General features: G+C 50.5%; 1 protein-coding gene across 1 annotated transcript in view; it reads right to left on the reverse strand.

Annotated features, from left to right (window-relative positions):
- The window catches only part of LOC135893597 (Golgi integral membrane protein 4-like), an 80,117-nt gene that overhangs the window by 11,830 nt on the left and 44,631 nt on the right, over positions 1 to 23,656 (reverse strand). Inside the window, exons 6-11 of the mRNA XM_065421448.1 lie at positions 21,671 to 21,753; positions 15,221 to 15,376; positions 14,738 to 15,046; positions 11,962 to 12,119; positions 6,285 to 6,484; positions 1,138 to 1,205 (exon numbers count right to left, since the gene is read on the reverse strand). Of these exons, the coding sequence (XP_065277520.1) occupies positions 1,138 to 1,205; positions 6,285 to 6,484; positions 11,962 to 12,119; positions 14,738 to 15,046; positions 15,221 to 15,376; positions 21,671 to 21,753 (974 nt within the window). The remainder of the gene's footprint in view (positions 1 to 1,137; positions 1,206 to 6,284; positions 6,485 to 11,961; positions 12,120 to 14,737; positions 15,047 to 15,220; positions 15,377 to 21,670; positions 21,754 to 23,656) is intronic.

The following is a 23,656-nucleotide window of genomic DNA, read 5'->3' on the forward strand; positions in this document are numbered from 1 at the left end:
CCTCAATGAAAACATCGAGGTCCTCCCCTCTAGGGAGGGCAGAGAAAGGTGAAAGCCTGTGCATGAGTCAAGGTCATGGATAAAGGTGTGATGTCTCAAGGACCTGCAGGCACCATGGTGGGCAAAAGAAAGTCAAACAGGCTGGAGGTCCAAGGCCCTGCCAGTGTCATGGAGGAACACTCCAGAAATGCGTAGGGAAAGATCACTTCTCTCTGAAGTTACTGCTCCTCTTAGGGGAGCCTGGGCTCTCTCCTTTAGCCTCTCCAAGCTAAGCGAAGGGAGATAAATGGAGCTGAAGCTCTCCCGATGGACATCTATTACCGAACGAATCTCACTTGGCACTTCCATAGCGTATCTCACCTTCAGAGCACTTTACAAACCACCAGTGAATTAGTCGAGCTAGCCCGACCAGCGTCATAAACACCAGTCAGTGCATTGCCTCTCCCGGAGCTTGTCAGAGAAAAGGATGTGCCAGTACATTTTCCCCCCTGTGATCTGATCAGCTTTACAGATGGTTGAAACAACCTCCTTCCGCTAGGGCAGCGGTTCTCGGCCCTTTTCCATACAACAACCAGCACCCGCTCCTCGGGATCCCTCCCCGCACCCACACAGCAGAGATCTAACTGGGACCTATTTAGCCATATGGGAACGGCAGGGTGCTCAGGGCCCCCTGAAACAGCAGGTTTGTGGCCCCCAAGGTGAGAGATTCTGCAACTGCTTATACACAAGATGTCATCAAACAGCAAATAAATATTCCCCCCTCCCCTCAGACGCACACATGCTCTGTTTGACCAACTCTGCTCCGCCAAACACCCATCAGAGAGAGGTAATTTTGCCCGTTTTTAGGGTAGGAAAAACGGAGGCATAGAAGTGACTTGTCTGATGAGAACTCGTGGGAGGGATTGGGATTAGAACTCCCAGCGCTCACTCTGTGCTGACCATACCTCCCGTTAGCACTCGCATGGATGCTAGGAAAACGCCCATGATTCTTCATTAAAACAACACCTTCTTGGGGGCGGGGGTGAGAAAGATCTGGGAATGAGGTGCTACACGGGCTGCATGGAAAGTTTCTGCTTGAATGGAGGAGTTTGGTGTCCAATCAGATTCAAGTGATGACATCATGGCGACTTCTCTTACCATTGGCTCCTGGACCACCGCCTCTTTTTGCGTGTGCATATTCTCTTCTCTTTCGATCATCCCAGCATCTGCAAGAAAAATGAAATGAGTCAATCCGGCCGACCAAAAGGCTCATCCAGGGAGCAGCAAAACCCACAGGGCACTGGCAATGTGACCGTTTGGCCCTGTGCGCCATGGAAAGTTCTCTCTTTCCTAGAGAAAGAGAGTGAACTGATCACTCGTGCCTACCTGGGAAAGACACTGCATTGGGCTGTGATGAAGCATCCCTGGAACCAGAGAGCAGGTTGATTACCACACCCCGGAACAGGTATAGAGTGGAAGCTGATGCATTGATGTCTGCCTGTCTCTGCAGACAGCCTGACACAATAGCGTGGAGGGGTGTGAACTGCTCCTCATTCATTGTAACGGGTTAATCCTGGTGCCTAACAATAGTATGTTAAAATGTCAACATTGACTGTTTCATCAACGACCACTTTAGTAGGCATCTAAATAATAATAGTAGTGCTTATTTGCCATGGCTGGACGCAAGGACAGTGCTCGGGTAGCAAGTTGCGGTCAAGGGCAGCAGGGAAAGGAGCAATTCAGTCCCCTGCCTCCAAGATCTGAAGTCACCTTTGCCCCAGCTTAGCAGAGGCACTTCCACTGCCTCCTCGGTGCCAAAATCCAAAACCACCTCTCGCATATTCGTGGGTGCCAGAAACCCCCTCTACCCAGCTGCCAAAACCTTGCCTGGCATCTATGGTGCGGGTACGTGCTGGTGACACAAAAACCTCTGGATCTGTTGACCACTGACGACGTGGGGAAGAGTAGAAAAGACATTTAACACCACAACAAAATGTACACTCCCAGAAACACTGCACAGACAGGCGACACTGGGGGGATGGGTACATCATTTCAGGGTCCAAATCTTGGCATCAGTCTCGTGCGCTGCGTAGGACAGCGGCCTCGACTCACTGTTCTTCATGTCAAGTTTGCAAGAAAAACGACTCCACGTAACAGTAACAGCTTTTGTGGGCAAGGGATTTGTAAGGCCGCCTTTTTGGAGGCTTAATGATCCTTGATGTGCCAATTACACCCATCTACTTCCTGTTAGGTGGCAAGGTAGCTGGAGTCAGACCACAGGGCGATTGGCTTACTGAGCCACCGGATGCTCAGTCACTCATCTGTACGTTCAGGAATCCGTCTCTCTCTCTGTCCCTTAGGCTACTGCAGAGGCTGGGTGGTATCCATGGAAACAACCCAGTTGCGCAGCCAGTCAGAGAATCGCTCCCGGCCCCGCTGTACCATGGTGGGTTACAGGTCGGTGCCACTTCGCCCTTTGTTGGCGTGTGGCGGTTGAAAATGAAAGGCCGGTGCGCCACGTGGCAAGGGGGAGAAGAAAGGGGAACCACACAGAGCATCCGTTAGGGGGAAAGCAAGGAGGCTCATTATGTTTATTTCTCCCGTCGTACATTTTGGACCCTGCACAGCCCTTTGTTTTGACCAGAGGGAAGCCCAACCCCCCCCAGATCTGGATCCGAGTAGGTCCATCTACAGCATCTGGTTACGCTGGCTCCAATGGTCATGCTGACCACTGCAGCGGCAAGCAGAGCTGGTTGATATGAGCCTCCAGCATCAGGCTGCCCCGTTCGGCCTGCTGTGTAATCTACAGGGCAAGTATGTCCCAAGAGATGGATGCAGCAACAATCTGTAGCGCTCTGAGGGAACGCGAGGCGCCACGCCCACTCTTTCACCCCCAAACTGGCAGGAGCTGGGAGAACCGAGGCAACGCACGTGTCCCCCGAGGGTGCACAAAGCACAAAGGAGGGGCAGCCCACAGGGCTCCGGACAGTTAGAAGCAGGGTTTATGAGCTATGAAGAACATCCCAATGAGAATCCTGGCGACCACAAGATGGCAGACTCGGGGGTGTAAAGCAGGGCGTGCTGGAAGGAACCACGGGGTGCTAACAGAATAATGAGATGAGTTTCCAGGATGATTCCCCCACTCAGAAATGATCCCCGCCCCCCCAATTAAACAGCTTCATTCGCTGGTCTCTAATCCTGGGGTGCGGAGATGGTTCTCCCTCCAGGCTCATGGTCCAAGTCTGGCTGCATTAGACCCAGTGTCTTTGAGGCCTGGATGCATTTTTAATAGCAAAAACAAGCAACAGAAAAGAAGTCCTGCCTGAGACAAGACTCCGGGGGGGTGGGAGGGAGAGAAGAGAGCTGAGGACTAATCGCCCATTTTGACAGTGCATCATTTATTATCCTTCTCCTAACAATCCTCGACAAGAAAGGCCATAACGAAGGCCGGGGGCAGGGAGCTGGGGCGGTGTTTCTGTGCTGTCTGTCATCAGCAGTAGCCAAGTTTTCCCTCTTGAAACATTAAGTAAGACCAAGAGGCAATAGGGCTCCCACTTAGATAGTTTCATGGCCTGGGCCGTAAAGTAGTTCCCTAGGGCATTAATCCCAATTAAGACGTGGAGGCCAAGTCCTGCTGGTCCCAACATTCCCCCCATCCCCACCCCCGCAGTGCGAGCCTGTTTCCTTCAAAGAGGAGTTTGCTTTGAAGTGAGGCAATTAGTTTGATTCTTCTGAGGGAACTTATTGAAAGCAGGTCATTTAAAGATGAAATACCAGCTGGGTCCTTCTATGGGAAGGGACAAGGCATCTGGGCTTTGAAACAAGAACATGGCTTCTCCTCTCTTTCTCACGCAACCCTCACACTTCTCTATGTCCAGTTGCCTGGACCCGATCAGCACGGGATCAGTTTAATATCTAACGTCAAATATTTGAGAGGTTCTCCTGCAGTGGAAGGGCACTGACACAATGATCTAGACCTTTCCTCCCTATCTTTATTATGGCCTTATTATCGAAGGCTCTGTTAATCATACCGACCTGCATCTCTGCCCCTCACCACCACCGCTATTCCTAATCCGAGCCCTTTCCTGAGCAGAGAATGAAAACTGCGCCAAAATCCACTGGCAAGAGTTCAGGCTGAGACCACCAAACTCATTTTCACTTGTGATCGAAGTCAGGATTTGAACCCAGATCCCCAGAGGCTGAGGACAGAATCCAGGAGCCCTGACTCCTAAACTTCCTGCCCCACCTACTAGCCAACTTGTCTAAGGAATATTTCATTCAGAATCCCAGTGACACTTAGATATAGGTCACTGACCAAAGGCAACAGAGACTTTGTTAGCTCAACTTGGTCTACTAACCCCATGCGGTTGCATTGATCAAATCTGTATTCTTACTGTAATTAACACGGTTATTAGCCTTTTAGACCCGAGCAGTTAATCAATATTTGAGATCTTGTGGATTGTTTCAGTTAGGGACAGAAATTGATGATGGAGTCAGGTATTTCTTTGATGCAATCCTGTTTATTTACAAAGAACGTACATAAAGTCCTGTTTCCCTGAACACACTAGGAATCAAAAAGCAGGGAGATAGTTTCTCTGTTCACAGTTCCAAGCCCTTTTCCAGCCAGCACTCTGCTCAAAAGCTCTCACTTTTGTTTTTTCCCCCTCAAGGTCACACATTTCTCTCGCTGTCTCTGTGGCTTCCTTGTTGCCTTCACTCTTTGAGGTGTTTCTGCTGCTTCTCTCCTGCACACAGATGCATGGCTACAATCAAATATATCCCTCATCCTTGCATTTGTTATCAGATCCCCAGGAAACTCCTTGGACCACATGGCCCACCCACTGCCCAGGCTTGAAAGCAGTCTAGTCCTTGGGAAGTCATCTTCTATTGTTTCAGCTATCACTAAACGAAGGGGAAATTCATTGTTCCCCCAGTTCCCCTGTTTGGAAGGCCGAAGCTGTCCAGCATGACAACAATGAGGTGGTACAATCGCCCAACCCTCAGCTTAACCATATTTATACATTATGCCTGTGAAGTGAAGCAGAGATAAAGGCTCTTCCCTCGCAAACCTCAGCTGGTGAATTATTCATGAACCAGTTTCCTGGCCTGATGATAGGTTACACCGGGTCAAATGCTTCCCCCTTCTCCCCTTTTTAATGGCTTCCCTTGCAAATACATTATTAGATGGCTGAGCCAGTCCGGGGAGTCTGAATGCAGTTGCAGCAGCAGAGGGTACAATTCTAACATGTGCCAAATGGTTTGAGGGCTGGTCTCCCCCAGCTGCTCAGACTTTGAGTCTTCCAAGATGGTTGCAGTTGCTGCATTTGTCTGACTGACTAATGGAATTAGCTGGCCTTTGAAATGGCTTGCTCATCGCCCCCAAAGGATGCTGGGAAATTCATCACCATGATTAAGATTGGAATCCCTCTTCCAAACAAACAAACAAACAAAAAAGAAATCACATGGGAGACTGAACTCAAGTCTTGCAAGAAACAATGGAAGGGGATTCTCCATCCCTCTCTTAGAGACGGGAAACAAAGTGCCGCGACCTGTGTGCACATTGCTTTAGTACATATGATGCACATGGCCTGGAGACAGGGGACAGGTCAAGGTTGGATGAAAGGGCCGCCCTAACCGCGATAACAAGATGATGCACTGCACTCCTCAGATGACAGAGGAGAATAAGGGCAACAGCCTTTCCTGTAAATTACTACAGGAGGTGGGTCCTTCCTCCTTCCATCCCTAGGAAAACTAATTCCTTAGTCATCCATAAGGGGACTGCAGATTTAACATCTTCCTCCCAGACACAGCAGCAGGGAGGATGTCAGGGGATTCCCAGAGCCAGGCTCCATTTCTGCACTTTGCAAGGCAGGAAGGAGAAGAGTTTTTAAAACTCGTAGCAATTGTACTTCATTCGCAATCAAACATACCTTGGTTTACCTGTGCTCTGAGCCGATCGGCGCTAACCCTAAGCAGGGCTGGGCTATGTCAGTATTTGAATGGGGGTCCTCCCAGGAACACTTGGGGAGTGCATGTATTAATGCTGGAGACACTGGGGGCTGCAAGCATTCTCCTGCAACGCTGAGAATCCAAACAGGACCGAGCTAGGGCATGAGGCAGAGGAAGGGACTAGAAACTAGGGTAAAAGTGACCAAGTTTGGATTATTTAAAATACATGATATCTCTTGACAAAAATTTCAAATTAAAATTTCTCTTGAAGTTTTTGAGAGACTTCCTTTGTTCAAAAGCCTCCCTCTTGGTAAGATAGGTCATTACTGTACTTCACTGCGTTATGGAAACCATACCCATCTCGAGTTCCTCATCATCGGTCCCTTCCTTGTCTCCTTCCCGATTGGCTATCGGATGCTCTGCCCCTCTTTGTTGATTGGCCAACAACAGATTGCCATTCTGCTCAGATCTGGTGTCAAAGTGAAGGTGCTTTGGGTGACCGTGCACTTGTTCCTCATCCATTCGGGCATTCACTTTGTTAACAATGTCTTGCCAGCTGCAGCAAAGTAAGAAACAAAAAACAGAATAAGCCACACAGCTTGTTGGCATTTCATAATCTAAATGCAAGCAGGAAAAACAAACAAACAAACAAACAAACAAAACAAAACAAAAAAACAGAGAAACCCACCTCCCACACATTCAAAACTCCTGCCTAATTGTACATCTCAGGCAAAGGAGCCGATTGCATTAGTTATCGCTGCAAGCTACATGGAAAAGCTACAGAACAATTTATGTGCTACACAAATGCCAAATAAAATATGCTTTATAAATGCAATGTATTATTATTAGAACTGCTTTAATCTCTTATTCATGCACTGTGATAACTTATCCATATAGCAGTGGCAATATTTTCTAACTCCAAATTGATACATTTACATGCTTCCCACATATTAGAAGGCATAAATTTGCCTTTTTGGAAAAATACCAAACCAAAAGTCCTCTTTATGTCTCAACCTTTATTTAAAGTAATAATGCTGCTTGTACCACAGTCTTCTAGAATAATTAGTCCAAACTCTGAAGACTCATTATTGAGAACTGTAGAGTTTTGGAGGATGGGTGCAGAAAGCCTTTTTAAGAAAAGTAATGATACAGTAAAAGCTTTGTCATCCAGCATATTGGGGGAAAGGGGGGTGCCAGTTAGTCAAATATTCTGGTTCACTAAGAGTTATACTTACCAATGGAATACCAATTTTCTGGACTGAGGCAGAGAGATAGGGTGTGGGAGGGGGTACAGGCTCTGGGCTGGGGGTGCAGGCTCTGGGGTGGGACCAGAAATGAGGGGTTCAGGATGTGGGTGGGGGATCTGGGTGGGAGCAGGGGACTGGGTGTGGGAGGGGTGAGGGTGCTGGCTGGGGCTCTGGAGTGGAGCCAGGGATGAGGGGTTTGGGGTGCACGAGGGGGCTCCAGGCTGGGGCCAAGGGGTTCGGAGTGCAGGAGGGAGTTTGGGTGCGGTAGGGGGCTCAGGGCTGGGGCGCGGTAGGGGGTTGGGGCGTGGGCTCTGGGAGGGAGTTTGGGTGCAGGAAGGGGCACTGGCCTGGGGGTTGGGGTGCAGGAGGGGTTTCAGGGTGCCGGATCCTGGCGGCACTCACCTTGGGTGGCTCCCCGCAAGCTGTGACATGTCCCCGCTGCTCCCAGGCGGAGGCGCAGCTAGGCAGCTCTTTGCGCTGCCTCCACCTGCAGGAACCGCCCCCACAGCTCCCAGCCAATGGGAGCTGTGGAGCCAGCGCTTGGGGTGGGAGCAGCGCACGGAGCCCCCCCATAGCTGCTCCTCCGCTTAGGAGCAGCAGGGACATGTCGCCGCTCCCAGGGAGCCAGGTAGGGAGCCTGCTGGCCCCACACCAACCAGACTATAAATCGGACCTTGACTGAAGATCAGAAATGCCAGTTTATAGAGCTTTCTGGCTGGTCAAGTGCCAGCTAGCTCAGCTTTTACCGTATAAGGAACTTGTTGCAGCGTGGCACAGAAGATAGCCTTTTGCTGGTCTATTTTTAAAACAATCACTCTCTCATAAGCTGTTTGTAGTAATTGTGACAGATGTTGTGGTGAAAGTCTACTTGGGTCTCCTCTTTGGGGTGTGTGGGGGGTCTGTCTCTTTTAGAGCCCGACCTCTGTGACCAGCCTGCGAGCCTGCCTCTGAGCTCTGGGGAAGTACGGGCAGCTCCTTCTGGTCAGCCATGAGCTAGGCTGGGAGTTTGATCCTTCCCTGTGAATGCTATGCCTCAAACATGCTCCTGTTGCTACCTGGAACTGTCTGTCTATCTGCTTCCCTCTTGGCACAACAAGGCTTTAATGATGGCTGGCGACAGGAGAAATGCCAAATGCCATGCACCTTCTTCTCCTCAATGCTGCCATCTCTGCATGGTATCTGTACCAACCACTGGGCTCAGAAGCCCATCTCTGCATGGCCAGTCAGAGGCTCCAGTCCCCGTCTATGAACGTGCATTACAGATGCTGAGAGATGGGCTGTGGAGGGGGCTGTACAGGGGTATTTAAGGTAGGATACGTATGCAGATATTCTCAACCAGTGCCAGAGGGAAGTGTCTTTTATGCAGGGTACAAAGATGGCTCAGACCTCTCCAACAAGGGGGCTGTTCTCCACCCAACGCATTGAAGAAACGCAACACAATGGGCAAAATTCAAAATCACCCAAGCACCTAGCCTCACACTTCTGAAGATCTAGAACACACTAAGAGCCAAACCCAGACCTTGAGATTCACTCGAGTGGCACCTACCTACACTAGGCTTGAACTCGGCCCTGATTTCTGAAGAACGCCTTCACATTTTGGGGGGTGAACCTTAAAGGTTCAGAATGCAGGGAAAGCCCCCCAAAGACCAGTTTGCTTCTCTGAACACTGTCTCCCCCCAAAAGCAGCAGGGGAAACTCTCCAGAACAGCTACAAACGCTTGCAACATGTCACCACTTCCATCACCCATCCCAGAGGCACGGAGACTTTCAGGAGTGAAAAATGATGGGCACTACCAGAACGTTTAAACCTCGAAAAACAGCTTCAGTTCACATTCAGATTCCTCCTTTATACAGCCTGAGATCCCCGATTCAGATGCACATGCCAGCTGAGATTTTCAAATCTGCCTGAGAGATCTGGACACCCCGTTGCTATTAAAATTAGTGGGACTGGCGCATCCAACCTATGTGTCTACATTGCAGGCTTGCCCTGGGTCCTGGCTCATGCACACACGAGCACGTTAGCTAAGCCCACCTCCAAGAATCCACATTGCTATGCCAAACGTGCTCTACACTCGGGTATACCTGTGCCTGGCGCAAGGATTTCTGGGTGCGTATCCCAGAATTCTTGGCGCCTAGCCAACTGGAGCCACTCTAGGATTTGGTTCCTGGCTTGTTGTAGAACTTGTCTGTCCTCCCCGAACCCTTGTGTGAAAGTGGTTTCAGCTCACCAACACCAGCTCTGCACGCTCCTCCCTTCTGCCTGTTCCCACTGGGCTCAGCTGCTGCATTTAAAGCCAGCACGCTGCCACGGAGCAAGCTTTTAGAAAGGAAATCACAGCCAGAATGTCATCCTGGATCACCCACCACAGAAACAATCAAAATGTAAATCAACCATCAAGAGTCTCTCTGGAATCTGCTGATCTCATCCACCCCTGCAATAGTTCCTCACATTGGACAAATGGCTTCTTTGCCTCTGGCAGGCTGTGTTATTTTTGGCATTGACATCTCCAAGAGAATGTCACTTTGATGTTCCCCCACCCCCACCCCCTCAAACACTATCCAGGTAACATGACAGTCCCTAGCTGCTCTGACGACTTCTTAACCTTAGATCCATTCGAGGAGAATGCTCCGTCAGTGCCATGCGGCCTCCGTCTCCATGTGCCAAATAGCGCAACGCTTGCGTGCTCTGACTTATTTACTGGTGACAAACTCCCCTCTGTGTTATATGCAACAACATATAGCGCTGGTGCCTTTAGTGACACCCACCTCCGCCGACTTTCATGGCTCTGCATCCCCATAACAACAGAACCTCGTCCGTCTAGTATGTTTTCTTAAAGCCAGTTTGCTTCTTAAATCCATTGGTTATTGGTACGATTGCTGTTTCAGTGGAACGTAGAGGACCAGACTGAGATCAGGGCCCTATTGGGCCAGGTGCTGTACAGATACATAAGAGGCAGTGCCTGCCCTGAGGAGCTGGCATCTAAGTGAACAAGAACAACAGGGAGGAAATGAACTGTTACTGTCCCCATCAGAACTCAGCTGACAATTCAGAAGCTGTTTCTCCCCCAGCTTGACTGCATCGGCAGATCTAACGGGAGCCACATCTTGTTGTTTCAGTAAAGTAAGTAGATGTAACCTGGAGATATGTAGGGAGCAGAGGAGCTGAGAAAGATGCTCTTTTCGGATCATAACCAGACTCGGAAGAACTGCAGTATCAGAAAGTGTTTTCACATGCAGAATGCTCATTCTGCTAACTGGTCAGCAGAGTCCTTCACTCAGATGGTCAGCTCTTTGGGGGCAGGGACAGTATTTTTGTTCTGTGTTTGTACAGCGCCTGGCACAACAGGTCCTGGTCTATGACTGGGGCTCCTAAGCGTGAGTGCAACACAAACAATAAGTATCCATTTCATGATCTCAGTGTAACAGTCCCCGCCTACTTCTGAATCCACCTTTATTTGTAAATTACCCAGAGAGCATTCGTCTCCTCTCCCCTATACCATGGAATGAAGGCCGAGCGATGGAGGTTGCTAGGTACAAAGAGGCCTTCTGCATTTGTCTAATAAAAACTACAGCCCCCAAGAGGCTGGGAAATTTCCATACTAAGGCCTCACCTAAAAAGAGAAGTTGCACCTGTTTTAAATCTCTTTAGTTAAAGCCGTGCAAGCCACTGTGTGGACATAATTCAATTGGTTTACATTTACCAAATTAAGCTAAAGTCGAGATAAGCCAATTGCAAAACAATTCAAATGCATCTATCAGGAGAATGCACCAGAGTTTAACTCAAAGAGATTTAACAAACATTTTAAATCAGTGCAACATTTGTATGTAGACAAGGTCTAGGTGTCCACTTTACAATCATGCAAGGCTCTTCAAAGAAGCTTCTCCTGCTGGTATGATGGAGACACGGACCCAAGCAATAGCTCCATCCACAAGAGGAAGGAAATCCACAAATGAAAAAAGAGGATAGAACTGTCACCTCAAACCTAGATGCAAAGCCAGGAGAAGTCAGCATCTCAACTGGGGCCAGTCACCTGCCACTTCTTGATTACCATATAACCTTGAAGATGACAAGCCTTCAAATCTTGCTTTGGTTGTTCCCACAGAGCTTGACGGATTACTGATTAATTAGTGGAAAACATGAGTGAGCCTCAGCTTTAATACACAGCTTAACGCCTCTTAATTAGAAAAGCTGATGGGATCCCTTAACGGCCCTTCTGCTGAGAATGTCTGGCCTCCACTTTGCTGTATATCTTCAGCTTGCTAAACAACACAATTTTTATTTTTAAGTTCCCCACTGCAGAGAGGTTGGCAGAAGTCAACTCAAAATTCTGCACTGCCATTTCTTCCGGCTAAGACTCAATCCATGCCCTGCACCTTGCTCAGCAGAAGCTCCCCAGTCTCACCTTACTTCACGACACCTACAGGACTGGTAGCCAAAGCCCATCCTGTTGGCTAAATACAGCCCATGGAGAGTTCTGCAACATGGCACCCTGCTGCCCTCCCCTTTCACATGGAAATGGAACCCACCAGGCCATGCGTCCCAGCATGCAGCGCTGCATCTTGACACAAGTGGCCTGCAGCTTGAAGCAAGATGGATGTTGTATGGGCAAATCAAGAAAGAGCAGAGCATGCTGGGACCTGGAGTCTTCATTTGCAGCTCTTTATATGGAAGATAACACTGAACACCCCAGCAAGGGGAAGAGTTTAATGGGCCAGTCTTGATGACCTTCTGTAGCATTCTTCCCCCTGAACCCTGAGAGTAAGAGGAGAGCCCTGCAGTACAAACCTTTGCATCTGCGCCGGTTTGTTCCCTGCCGAGGGATGGTTGGCTGGAGCTGCCTCCTTCTCCAACGTAGATGGGCGTTTCAGATTAGGCACCACCCCTCTGGGAGCACGGTTTTCCTCACTGGTTTTCCCCTGAATGCTCACCACCACCTTGTGATCCTGCAGAGAGGACAAAGAGCTGTACAATCTACCTGGCCGCTCAGACCCTCACGGCCACTTCGTGTTTGGAAGGTTCCTGGTTTTGGATCACATCTTTCATCAGGGAACATTAAGACAGGAATCGCTCTGCAGGGGCGATGCGTTCCCTGCCAGCCATGCTACCATTTTCTGAGCGAAGGAAAGTAATTCATGTCCCAGAGAGTTAAGAAAAATACCTTTCTATCGGGCGGGCTATGTGAAATGTACTTGCCCTGTCCTCAGCAGGCCAATGTCCATGGGACAAAAGGACAATCCTATGGTCACACCTTAAAATAAGGGTATAGTAATTACCATGTGACTACATTGCGATTAGTGTTATTATACTGTGGTTTGGCTTGTCAGGATGTAATTAACACTTACTCATCTTCACAACATCTCTGTGAGACAGGCCGGTGCTATTATTAACTCCATTTTACAGATGAGGAACTGAGGCATCAAGTGACTTGTCCCAGGTCACACAGAAAGTCTGTGGCAGAGTAGGGAGTTGAACCCATTCTTCTGAGTCCCAGGCCAGGGCCCTAGTCACTGGACCATCCTCCTGAGTACATACAGGATGTCCTTACTCAAAGGCAGAGACCAAGAGTGTTTCTGGACCAGGCCAGCCGTGAAAATCCACATCCACATGTGGTTTGAAAGATAAATATAGTTTGGGGCTCCCCAACCAGTGGCTGCATAAAAGATGCCTGCAGCGACGCACAGAGAGAGAAATAGGCACTGACTGATCAGGGACCAACACGGCAAACATCTATGGTTTCTGGTGCCTCTTTCCCCCACCTGCGCTCTAGCATGTATCCCCCGCCGTCTCCGGTCTTCCCGCATTCACCAATGCCCAGCTTCATTTCTTGTGTCTCTACACCGGGCTAAGGCAGCATTTTTAGCTCTACCTGCCCATCACTGTGGGACCCTGAGATGTGGGTTCCTGGCTCTGCAGCAGACTCGCTGTGTGACACCAGGCAAGTCACTAACTGGGGGAAGTCAACGGGAGCTGTGGGTGCTCAGCAGGTCGGGAAAGAAGGTTCTTCATCGCTCTGCAACAGCTGCAATATGGAGATGATCACAGGTAAATTCATGATGGCTACACAGTGCACAGATGCCATGGTGAAGAGTGCAATAGAAAAGGCCATGAATAACTATGGATGAGCAGTGCCCTCCGGAGCTAGATGAATGAAAAGGAGAAGCAGAGGACGTGGCTGGTCGCCCACTTATTCCCTGCCCATTGGCTGATGGTGGAGTCAGTTCCACTGACTGCATAGCAGAAGAACCAGCCTGTAGCGGATACCCTGGGATTTTATGGGCCTCATCCAAAGCCCATTGGAGCAAATGAACAGGCTCCTCCTAGTATGTGGATGAAGCCCTAGGTCCACCTCTGGGCTGTAGCTAGATGGCAAAGAGGGGTAGCCAGGATGAGGTTAGATGAAGACACCCAGGGTGAACTATTTGCAGAGCAAGCATTCTCCAAGGGGCAGGAATCCTGCTGCCATGGGATTGCAAGCTCCAGCCCTTCTCGGTACGACTGTCCAGCAGTTTGCAAAGAGAGTGAATCAGAGTCTAGAGAGAACTGGGAAAATGAGAAGCGGAAACAGTCCGACCACTTCATTAAATCCTGCTTGGCTGCACCTCAGGCCAGGAGTCAGCACTCTCCCCCTGGAGGAGAACACCCAGGGAAGAGGAAACGCAAACACCTCGCAAAGGATCATTTCCTGAAGACTGAGCCAGAGAGGGATTCACCTTTCCCTTCCGCTCAGAGGGAAGAAATCTCCACATGAAAATCAAAGCTGGAAACCAAAAGCGGTCAGACTCCGGGGGAGGGAAAAAGTCATCTCTCACGACCAACAGAAATAAAAACACCCTGCTTGTTCGCAGTGGATCTAGGGGCAGCAGTCGCTGCAGATTAGCACATTAAACCGCTCCACAGCATTCCGGGGCCTGGAAAACGCGGGGTGCACATTAACATGGAGGGAAATGGTCAGATTCAAGTGCAAAGCGGCTCAGAATTCAAGGTTTGCCACACTTCATGGCACGGGCACCCCCGGAAATGTTTCACCTGGGGTGCACTCACCCTGCGGTGGTGGCTGGGCCTGGCTCCCCACTCTGGTCGCCATGACCCAGCTCGCGGGATCGCGGTGCCACCAATGCCACTCACCAAAATTTGACCCGGCATCTCCATCATGATGAAGGAGCTACAGAGCCAAACCTGAGTGGCGCTGAGGCACTGCACGATGGGTCACAAGGCCACTCAGTTTGGGGGCCCCCTCAAATGGGAGCCTGGGGCAAACTGCCCTTTTTGACACACACCCCCCACCGGGCAGCCACGCCCCCTGCCAAGGGTATGCACTGTGCGTAACGGGTGTATGGCTGCGGGCGCCGCTGCTTCGTTACAGACTGCAGGAATTGACTCACTTTTGTGCTGAACGATGTCTGTTTCCCAGAACAGGGGGCTGGTTTCCCTTCCAAATTTAAAAAGAGGCTGCTGGATCCAGACAGACCCTGGGGTTCTCTCTCAGCTTGACCGGCAGCCTGTGCTGTCTAGTGTCACAGACTCTCCCTAAGTCCTGGCCTGGATTATACACTCCACTTACCGAGTTCCCATTCTGCACACTGTTCACTGTCCGTGTGAATCGGATCACAGGGCTGTCCCCATGTCCCTGCGGCCGGGCAGGCAGGGCTGCTGGTGGTGGATTGGCTTCCTGCAGTGGGGCCGGATGGGCAAACAGCACATCGCTCTGAGGCCTGGGGCCATCACTATTATGTGAGGTCTGGCCTTGGGGCAAAGTCCCCTCTCCCTGGCTCCTGACCCCAGAGATCTGTGGTCTCATCAGGCTCCCACCAGGGGGCTTCTCCTGATCCACGGAGCTCAGCAGCATTTTGGCCCCATTGGCTGCAAACACCTGGAAGGAGGAGAGAAGAAAAAATTTTGCAAGGCTGCGTTAATTACGGAAAGCGGGAAGGGGGGAGAATTAACCCCAGGTACTCAGCCACCCCATCAAGCAGCATTCCTCTCGCCAGGAGACTTCACATGCCCAGGTTTGGACCCAGCAAGGCCCAATGCCAGGGTACTGTACCTTCTGCCTAGAGAACTGTAAATGGTTGCTGCCCGGCACCGGGGGCTGTTCCTTCAGTGCCTGGAGCTGCTCTTGCCCCTTCGCAGGTCCTACTTCCTTGAAACTTGGCATCTTCTGCAGAGCTTCCTTGAGCTGCCTGAACTCCTCCATCTGGGTCTAGGGCAATGAGAAGGGCAAATAAAAACTCAGGTGACAAAGGGTTAATATTTCCCCGCTGGGAAAAGCCATCACTACAGAGTCCTGCCCTCCTCTAGGCTGGGGTGGGCGTTCGTGTGCAAGAAGGGGCTGGAGAGAATTCACATTGATTGTCCAGCACCACCCCATCAATGACTGCAGCAAGCCCCCAAGAAGAGCTAGTCTCTGCCATGGTCATTCTCCAGTCTGTCCCGACAGCACGGATGTCCCTCATTTCAGACTCAGTTTTTCCCTACCCTGATGGCGTCCAGCTTTTACCATCCGTTTTTTACATCGGAAATGCTGACCCATGAAACCGACTTTACAGCCTACGTTGCAGAACGGATTCCTTCTGCCCTTACACCTCTGGTCCCTTTCATTCTGGGTCACACATACGTACGGGCTCTTCTCCAGGGAACCATTTCTCAGCGGATGTGTTCATCTCAGAGGGGTTGACACAATAATTGGCTTAATTCTACTTGACCATTCAATTTACTTCAATGAAAATGGATTCCCCTGGACTCCAAGGCAAATGTAACACTTTTCACTTTGCTGCAGCTTATCAGCTCATTTCCTCCCTCCCCACCCTAGAAAGTGAAAGGGCTTGAAAAAGCCTTTCAGGAAGGGCTGGACACTCCTTTATTCATAGGGAAGTCTGTGTGGGAGGAGGGGTGGGGAATTCTTTGCATCCGGTTGCCAAACCAGGGTTGGGTGGTAAGTCTTCCAAGCAGAGAGGAAAGTTTGGGAGGAAACTTCCTGGAGCAGAGGTTGTTCATTTCAAGTCTCTCCTTTGTGATCATATTTTGCTTTGACCTCAGAGGTGGCGGTGCGTGGTTTAAGAACAGAGAAGGCAGCATGGGAAAGTAGGTGAGGAATGGCTTCCGGGACACAGCGGATCAGCCCAGCTGGTAGGAGAAGGTTGGCTAAATTAGAACAAACCAGAGAGATTTCATTCTAGCAAACCCAGCACACAGGGGGGAGGTTTTAAATATACTATGATCTATGGGAAGTTATTTGGAGTCTAGCACAGAGGACTTCATGTATCAGCCACTGATTCACCCAAGGCCTTGCAGAGTGAGAGTCATTTCGCCCCTCTGGGCCTCATTTCACCCATCTGTACGATCAGAGCACCAGCTACTCAATGCTCCTGTCAATTTACTAAGGCATGCCAAGGGCTTTGCAGTCCTTGGATAACGAGCACACCGCATAAATTCCCTTTGCATAAACGCCCACCTGCCGTCTGCAGCAGGAAGGCAGGATTGGTGCAAATCAGCACTACAGTAAGAGAAAGAATTGCTGGCGGATGCAGGGAATCTGCTTGCTTAGCTACCAAGAGTGAAATCCTGGGCCCAGTGAGGTCAATGGCAACCTAAATTCAACCTCCTTGTGCATCTACGCATTAGGATAGTCTGTTACTGTGTGATCACAAACTCTTTTTTCCACAGGACACAGCACAAGGGGGTGAAAGAAGGTAACACAGGCAGCCTTGCTTCTGGCATCTCCTAATTTCCGAGTAATTGACTTTGAATCTGTAATAATCTTTTAACGTATTTTTTTAAATGTCAGAGAGAAGGGGTGTGTGTCTGTGTGTGAGAGAGTGTGTGAGAGACACACACAGACACAATATGCTTGATTTTCTGAGCGCTTTGCTGTAATATCCCCAGCACAGAATCCACAAAAGAGCCTTTGAGAGGTGCTTAGCTAGAGAATAATTCACCCTTGATCCTGCATTCTCTGCCAAGGTGCAAATGCTCTCAGCACTTAGTGAGCCAGACAAGAATATTTTAGCTACAAGGGTGACTGGTAATGGACATAGAGCTGGTAGCTCCTCGGGTTTTGACCAGGCTGCTCCTGAAAACCTGTCACCCTCCAACAGCTGTTCAATGGCCTATATGAGCTGGCTCGGTCTCAATCTGCTTCGTAGAGGACAGGTGCCCACACCACTAAATCCACATTTGAGGCGATTTCTGAGCGTTTTGGTAAAGAGGCCAAAACGACGAATGAGTGGAAAGGCTGAGCTTCATTTCAATCCGCAGCAAAGGTGCTGTCGGGTAGGGTGAGGGCACATGTCTGGAGAAGCGTGCATCACCTGCTGGTTTTGGTGCTGGTTAAGAGTGCTGGCCTATTTGAATCCCGGGAGGGAGGGAGTGCCTAGGCCCACCCAAAACTAAAGCCCTGCCCACACAACTGAGGGAGGGGCACCATCACCAGGACCCAGCTGATTTCTCAGGACAACAACTGGCACAGGAGTGAGGGTCAAAACAAGGGTGCCAGCTGGAGACACCAAGCAGAGGACTCCAGACAACACCCACCACTCCCTGAAGGAATGAGCGGATGCTGCCCAGGGGAGCTCTGCACAGATTTGTGAAACAGTGAGGAACAGAAGTAGGCCCCCAGTGAAGGGGGCTGGATTGACTGAGGTCCTTTATTTATTCCCAGATTGGGCACATCACAGACTGGGCCCATGGGAGCCATCCCACCACCATGCCTCAGCCGTGAGGAGGAGGGGAAGGCAGTTCAACCACCAGGCTAGTCTCTGAGTACGTTGGTGATTGTTTGGGCACCAGCCCAGGGGGAAACTTACTGAGATACCCCCTCATCCATCCAATTAAATGTCACATTGGCCAGCCAACAGCTGTCAGAGCGACTGCGTTCAGATCCAGCGACCTGGACTTGAGCCAACAACCAGCGCTGGATTCAGGTAACTAACCTGAAGCGATGAACTGTTCATGAAGTTGGCACTCCCTGGAGCCATCCAGAGCAGAGCAGGTCAGGAGACAAGAACAATGTTGCAAATAAAAGGAAGAAAAATCCCCTCCTCTCCATCCCTTAGCAACCCTGATGCCTGGCTCAGGGGAAGGATCGGCTGTCAGCCGCATCCAACCACAGCCAGCTCCCCGCTTCTGAGCTTAGCTCACAGCCCAGGAGAGTGTTTGACAGCAGGCTGTTAATTAGCAACAGAATACGTTAATCCAGCTAGTGACATGACTTCAGAAAATATATTGACAAAGCTGCTGGAGTGTCTGGCTCATTTTGAGGGCCTCAGAAAGACACTGATCTCCCCCTCGGTCTCTCCTCTCCCTCGGTAATCTGCAAAGTCCCAGCTTTATCCAGATTTGCACAGTGCCTCACTGGAAACGCAGTGCCTGCCCGTCATGAGGGCCCTATGGCCCCCAGCCCCATCTTGGAGCAGTGGGACTCCTGCAACTTGCAGGGATTCAGGGGCCATATTGATCGCAAGCCCCTCTCCAGGAAAACTGCATCCGTTACATGCTCCTTGCTCTTCAGGCTTCCCTCTCTGCCCCAAAAATTCAACCCCCGCTCGACAGCTTTTACACTGAACAATGACATGTTGTTGGTGTCGCTCTTAGGAGCCCTTCCAAGGCCTCCCCCTCTGCAAAAGCATCAGCGCACGAAGCAGCAAGAGAGCCGTTTTCTACCATTTGCGAGTGCCTATTTGTATTCCCAAGCGAGTCCCCGTCTCAACCAGGCAGGACAGCCCTGCGATATTTCTCTCTGCAATTAATTTGATAGCCGTTGGCAGAAGGTGACTGAACACCACTCGGGATGAAAATGTTCCTGAGATCTGGGTTTAATGACACACGCTGGTTATTGCGGGAGGAATTAACCCACAGAGAGCTTGGTTAATGCTTACTACTGTCTCAGCCATGCAGCAGGGATCATCGTGACTCCAAGGACTGGCCGGGCCCAGTGCTCGGAGAGATTTACTGGTCCTGAAAGCATCTGTCCTGCTCCACCAACCAAAGCACCTTTGCAGCCGTCTCAGCCAGAGAAGTTCAGCAGCCGCCTGTATTTATTATTTGTTGTTTGCACTATGGTAGTGTCTATGGATCTCAATTAGGGATCCGGGCTCCCCATCGTGATATGCATCATGCAAATACCTATTGAAAACACAAATCCCCGAAGAGCTGCTTGCATCAAGAGCTAGGATTAGCAGTGGAGACTTCAGATCATTTGAGAGCAGGGGCTCAGAGGATTTTAGCAAAGATACCTTGGAACTCCAGTGGCTGGGGAGGAAGCAAGCTACTAATCAGAATGGCGTTATCTCACTGGCAGTGGTCTCACACCCTGCTAGCACCTTTTAAGAGTGCAAGACAGTTGCCCCTAATACTAGGGGACTCAAAACCATGCCAAAACTGTACTGGTCTCTTAGTCTAGCATAGCGATGGGCCTCAGCCCCAAAGCTCAGATCCAGATTTCTCCCCAGCTCAGGGTTTTGGTTCATCCCCTTACAGGCAGATGTTCCTGAATCTCTTCCCCCCCCAAAGCCAAGGGTCACTTGGCTTCGCGGTTTTGATTCCCGTTCTAGCAGCATGATAGGCCCAGAGTGAGTCCCAAGACTAACAGAACAAGTCCCAGACCAGTGTCACCTCTGATCTCTGGGATGCTATTGGTGTTGGGTCAGTTTGGGATAAGCAGAATTAAAAGATGTCAGGGGAAAACGTCTGTACAACAAACCCCACAAAGCCCCTGCAGGAACGCAGGCTGCAAAGCGCTTTCCAAAGGATTCAGATTGAAAAAAAGCAGGTTTTTTTCATAATACAGAGAGCTGAGTGCTAGAGGCAAGCAGATCTTTGGGGGACTTGCCAGACACGTTTAGATGGTTCGCATTAAAACCACACCGGCTGCTTCCCTTGCCTAATCTGTGAATTGTGTAACTGAGACTTTTGTGCGAGAACAGAGACAGGAAAAACAAACAGCTGTTCCAAGTGAATTCAGTGCTTGTGAAGAGCACTGACGGGGCAGCCCTGGAGATTGAAAGCTTCCCTTAGCGAAAAAGTGGACAAAACATGGACAGTATCAGAGCAACCTTCCCCGACACCTCCCTCCAGACCTGCCTCAGCCCTCATCTTTGTGCTGAGACTGCTAAGAAGGGCACCGAGGAGAGTCAGTTGCAGCACGGGCCTTGTAACGCAGACCCCTCAGCTGAGACTATCAAGTCACTGCACACAGAGCATCAGAGGGGAACAGTTTCCAGTTGCACTCACAGCTGGAAGGCTGCGTATCTCACTGCCATAGAACCGAGCTGGGGGTGGGAGGAGTGAGGGCAGAGCTGATCTTGGAACTGGGGCTGTATATCGTCTTCCCCACCTCAGAAGAGGAGGCAAAAAGAAAATTCAGCTGGCAAGAGGCTTCCCTATTGAATGATCCATCAAGGTAGTAAGGGAGCAGCAGTTCCCTTTGAAAGGCCGGGGGGGGGGCCTCTGTTAAAAGCCTCGGAGCTGGAGGATGTGCTGCAGCCCTCCTAGGCAGAGCCAAAAAGGTCGGGCATCGGAAATGGAATGGAAGATTCCTTCAAGGATCATCTCCTGAACAAAGCTCCAATGAATATTGAACATAAGAAGTGCCCAGGTTGTGGCAGATTTCCGTCCAAGTGCAGCCAGCTCTTAGGTACTGGGAGCAAAGAAGGTGGGTTTCTTTCTGCCGTTTAATAACAAACGACCTCCGGAAGCTGCCAGGGAGTCCTCACCCCTGGTTTTCAGATGACCTCCCAGTCTATGCATGAAATCCAATCGGTCCTCTCCATTCAGGTATCCCACTGGGATGGGAGAGCTGCCGAGTCAGGAAATTCTACGGTGCAACTCAGCGTACGCCACTGACTCCGCAGACAAGTCCTACCTGGGAGATCCGTCCTTGTGCCGGCCAGTGCAGAACTGTTCCCTAGCGCTCTGGCTAATTAAAGCACTCCAAGGATGATGCTCCCATCACTTCAGTTCAGAGTTTATTCCCTGGGGGACATTTTTCATTCTTGGGATGCTCTGCTCACATTTCCCTGTGTTCAGCTTCATCCACAGCTCCTGTGACCTCCCCTAAACAAATCCCCTCCCTTCCTAGTATCCACACACTTCAAATGAGACCACTGCTCGCCCCCCCCCCCCCCCACAGCACCTTCTCAAAGCGCTCTGCAAGCACATCGCTTTAGAAAGCCACTAATGCTGGTCAAGAGGCCAGGGCACAAACCAACAACAGCAGAAAGCCCCGGGAAACCTTAAGGTCAGGAGATCCCTCATCTCATCTCAGCCAGCAGCAAAGCACAGTCTCCGATATAAGGTCTATGTGCACTGAGTCACTAGGCCAAACCGGCTTTACAAGCCCAAGGCCTCTTGCCATTAATCCCTCTGCAGCTGGGAAGCCTTATCCAGTTGGTGTTTGCGCTCTAAGCCGGTTATAAACACCATTCATCTGAGTTCAGGATCAGGCCGTTGCGTTCAGGCTACCTTGTTACGAGCCCAGCGAGGGCACAGCATCTATTACCTGAGCATCGAGGAGCTGAGAGTGGACATCCTGGTGGGCCTGCCGGAGAAGCTTGCTCTCCTCTCGGAGTTTGAAGACGGTATCTGCAAGAGGAGAGCGAGAATACAGGTGAACACGACGGTTTGGCTAAGCGCAGCTTCTCGCTCGCATCCCGTTCACCCAGATGGAAACACCGGGGCTCTCAAAGCACGAGGAAGATCAGGTGGCACTAGCCAGGCACCACTGGAGCAGCCTCTCAGATATAGCCACCAGCCCCTCCTGTCAACCCAAGTAACTCCCTCCTCTAGAGAGGGACCTCAACACCAGATGGCCGCAGGGGGTGGTCAGGGGCAGTCACCAAGTTTATGCCCTTTGCTAGGGCAGAATAAGAGGTTTTCCTTCACTTGCAGCCCAGCTATTCTCCTGCTATTTATTGGCAGGCAGGTAGCGACGCCAGAGCCCCTACTCTGGAAGGAAGGCACTTCAGGCAGGGCATCCGTGACAGAGTACGGTTAACCCTCAAGCACATACAGCAACTGCAGAGCGCATCAGACCGGGGGTGCCAATCCAGCACGGCCTCCTGTCTCCAATCTCTCAGACAATCAGTTGCTTCAAAGGATGGTGCAAGAAAGCCTGGAGAAGGAAGTTCTAGGTTAACCTGGCCATGGGGGAAGTTACTTCCTAACCCGTTCAGCGGCTGGCTTATGCCCTGAAACATCAGGGTTGTACTCCTTGCAAACTCTTCATACCGTCACTAATGCATGAAAGGCTACACACCAATTCCAACATACTGCATTGCACTGAATACAAGAACTGACTATATCCCCAAAGGAAGAGACAGACTGTGCCAGCCTTATTCTGGGCTCTGCCTGAGGCTGTATTAAAACACCACTAGACCCTCAAACCTGCCCTGGTGTGTATTTTAGCCTGCAAACAGCTCTGAGGGGCCTCATGCCAAGCGAGGGCGTGGTATTTTCACTCACCATACAGCCACTTCACTGTAGGCTGAATTGGCAGGTTAGATTTCTGTTTGAGATTATAGGTCTTCCTAATTACAATGGTGTCTCTATTCACTGTGCATGTCACACCGGAGGGGGGAGGGTCTCATAGCCCGGGCTTCAGCCTAAAGCCGATCGTCTGCACTGCGGTTTTTCTAGCCCCGCAGCCTGTGCCCAAGTCAGCGGACGCGGGCCAGCCACGGGTGGTTTATTACAGTGTGGACATACCCAGCGGGGCCAGGATGTCACCTCTTGTCTTTAGGGGGTTTCTCTAGTGCAAGTTCAACCCTGGTCAAATCTGCAGAAAGCACGGATGCTTGAGGGGCAGCTCCACGTGGTGGGAGAGATCTGAACCGTGTGGATTAGAGCAAGGGGCTGTAAGGGGGAGACCTGGTGTTACTACACGTAAAGTCCTATAACGAGGGAGTGGAAAAAACAGCAGGGAACATAAAGAGGGGGTGTGCGTGGGGACCTGGGGAGAGAGGCAGACCCCAGCTTGCTCAGCAGTATTTGCAACCCTCGGAGGTCTTTGAAGAATCAGTATGCAGTGATCCAAAGATCACAAAGTGCTTTACAAAAGTGGGTAGTATCTCCATGCTACCAGCTGGGAGACACAAACCAGTAAAGTGACCAGTGACCCAAATGAGCCACAGAGCTGAGAACACAACCCAGCTGCCTTGCCAGCAGTCACCTGTTCAAACCACCTCCCTGGCGCAAGAGTGGGTAATTCTCGTCACAACACCTGCTAAGAACCACCTGCTTTCCAGCTGCGTTACAAAAAGGTTCCTGCTGCTCTGTTGCCTCCTTTATTTTCAATTACAGAGGGATCTCTTATGCTCTTTCATAGACCGTGGTGTCAAACACCACCTTCCCACAAAGGAAAGATTTACCAGCCAGCTTAGAGTTAATAATACAGGAACGATATTGTACCGAGTGAACGAGCAGCCGGGAAGATGGGGACTGAATATCAATTATCTCAGGCTGAAGTCAGACTCCTTGAGTAGATTTT

This window comes from Emys orbicularis, chromosome 22, assembly GCF_028017835.1.
Source record: "Emys orbicularis isolate rEmyOrb1 chromosome 22, rEmyOrb1.hap1, whole genome shotgun sequence".
In the NCBI taxonomy this organism is placed as follows: domain Eukaryota; kingdom Metazoa; phylum Chordata; order Testudines; family Emydidae; genus Emys; species Emys orbicularis.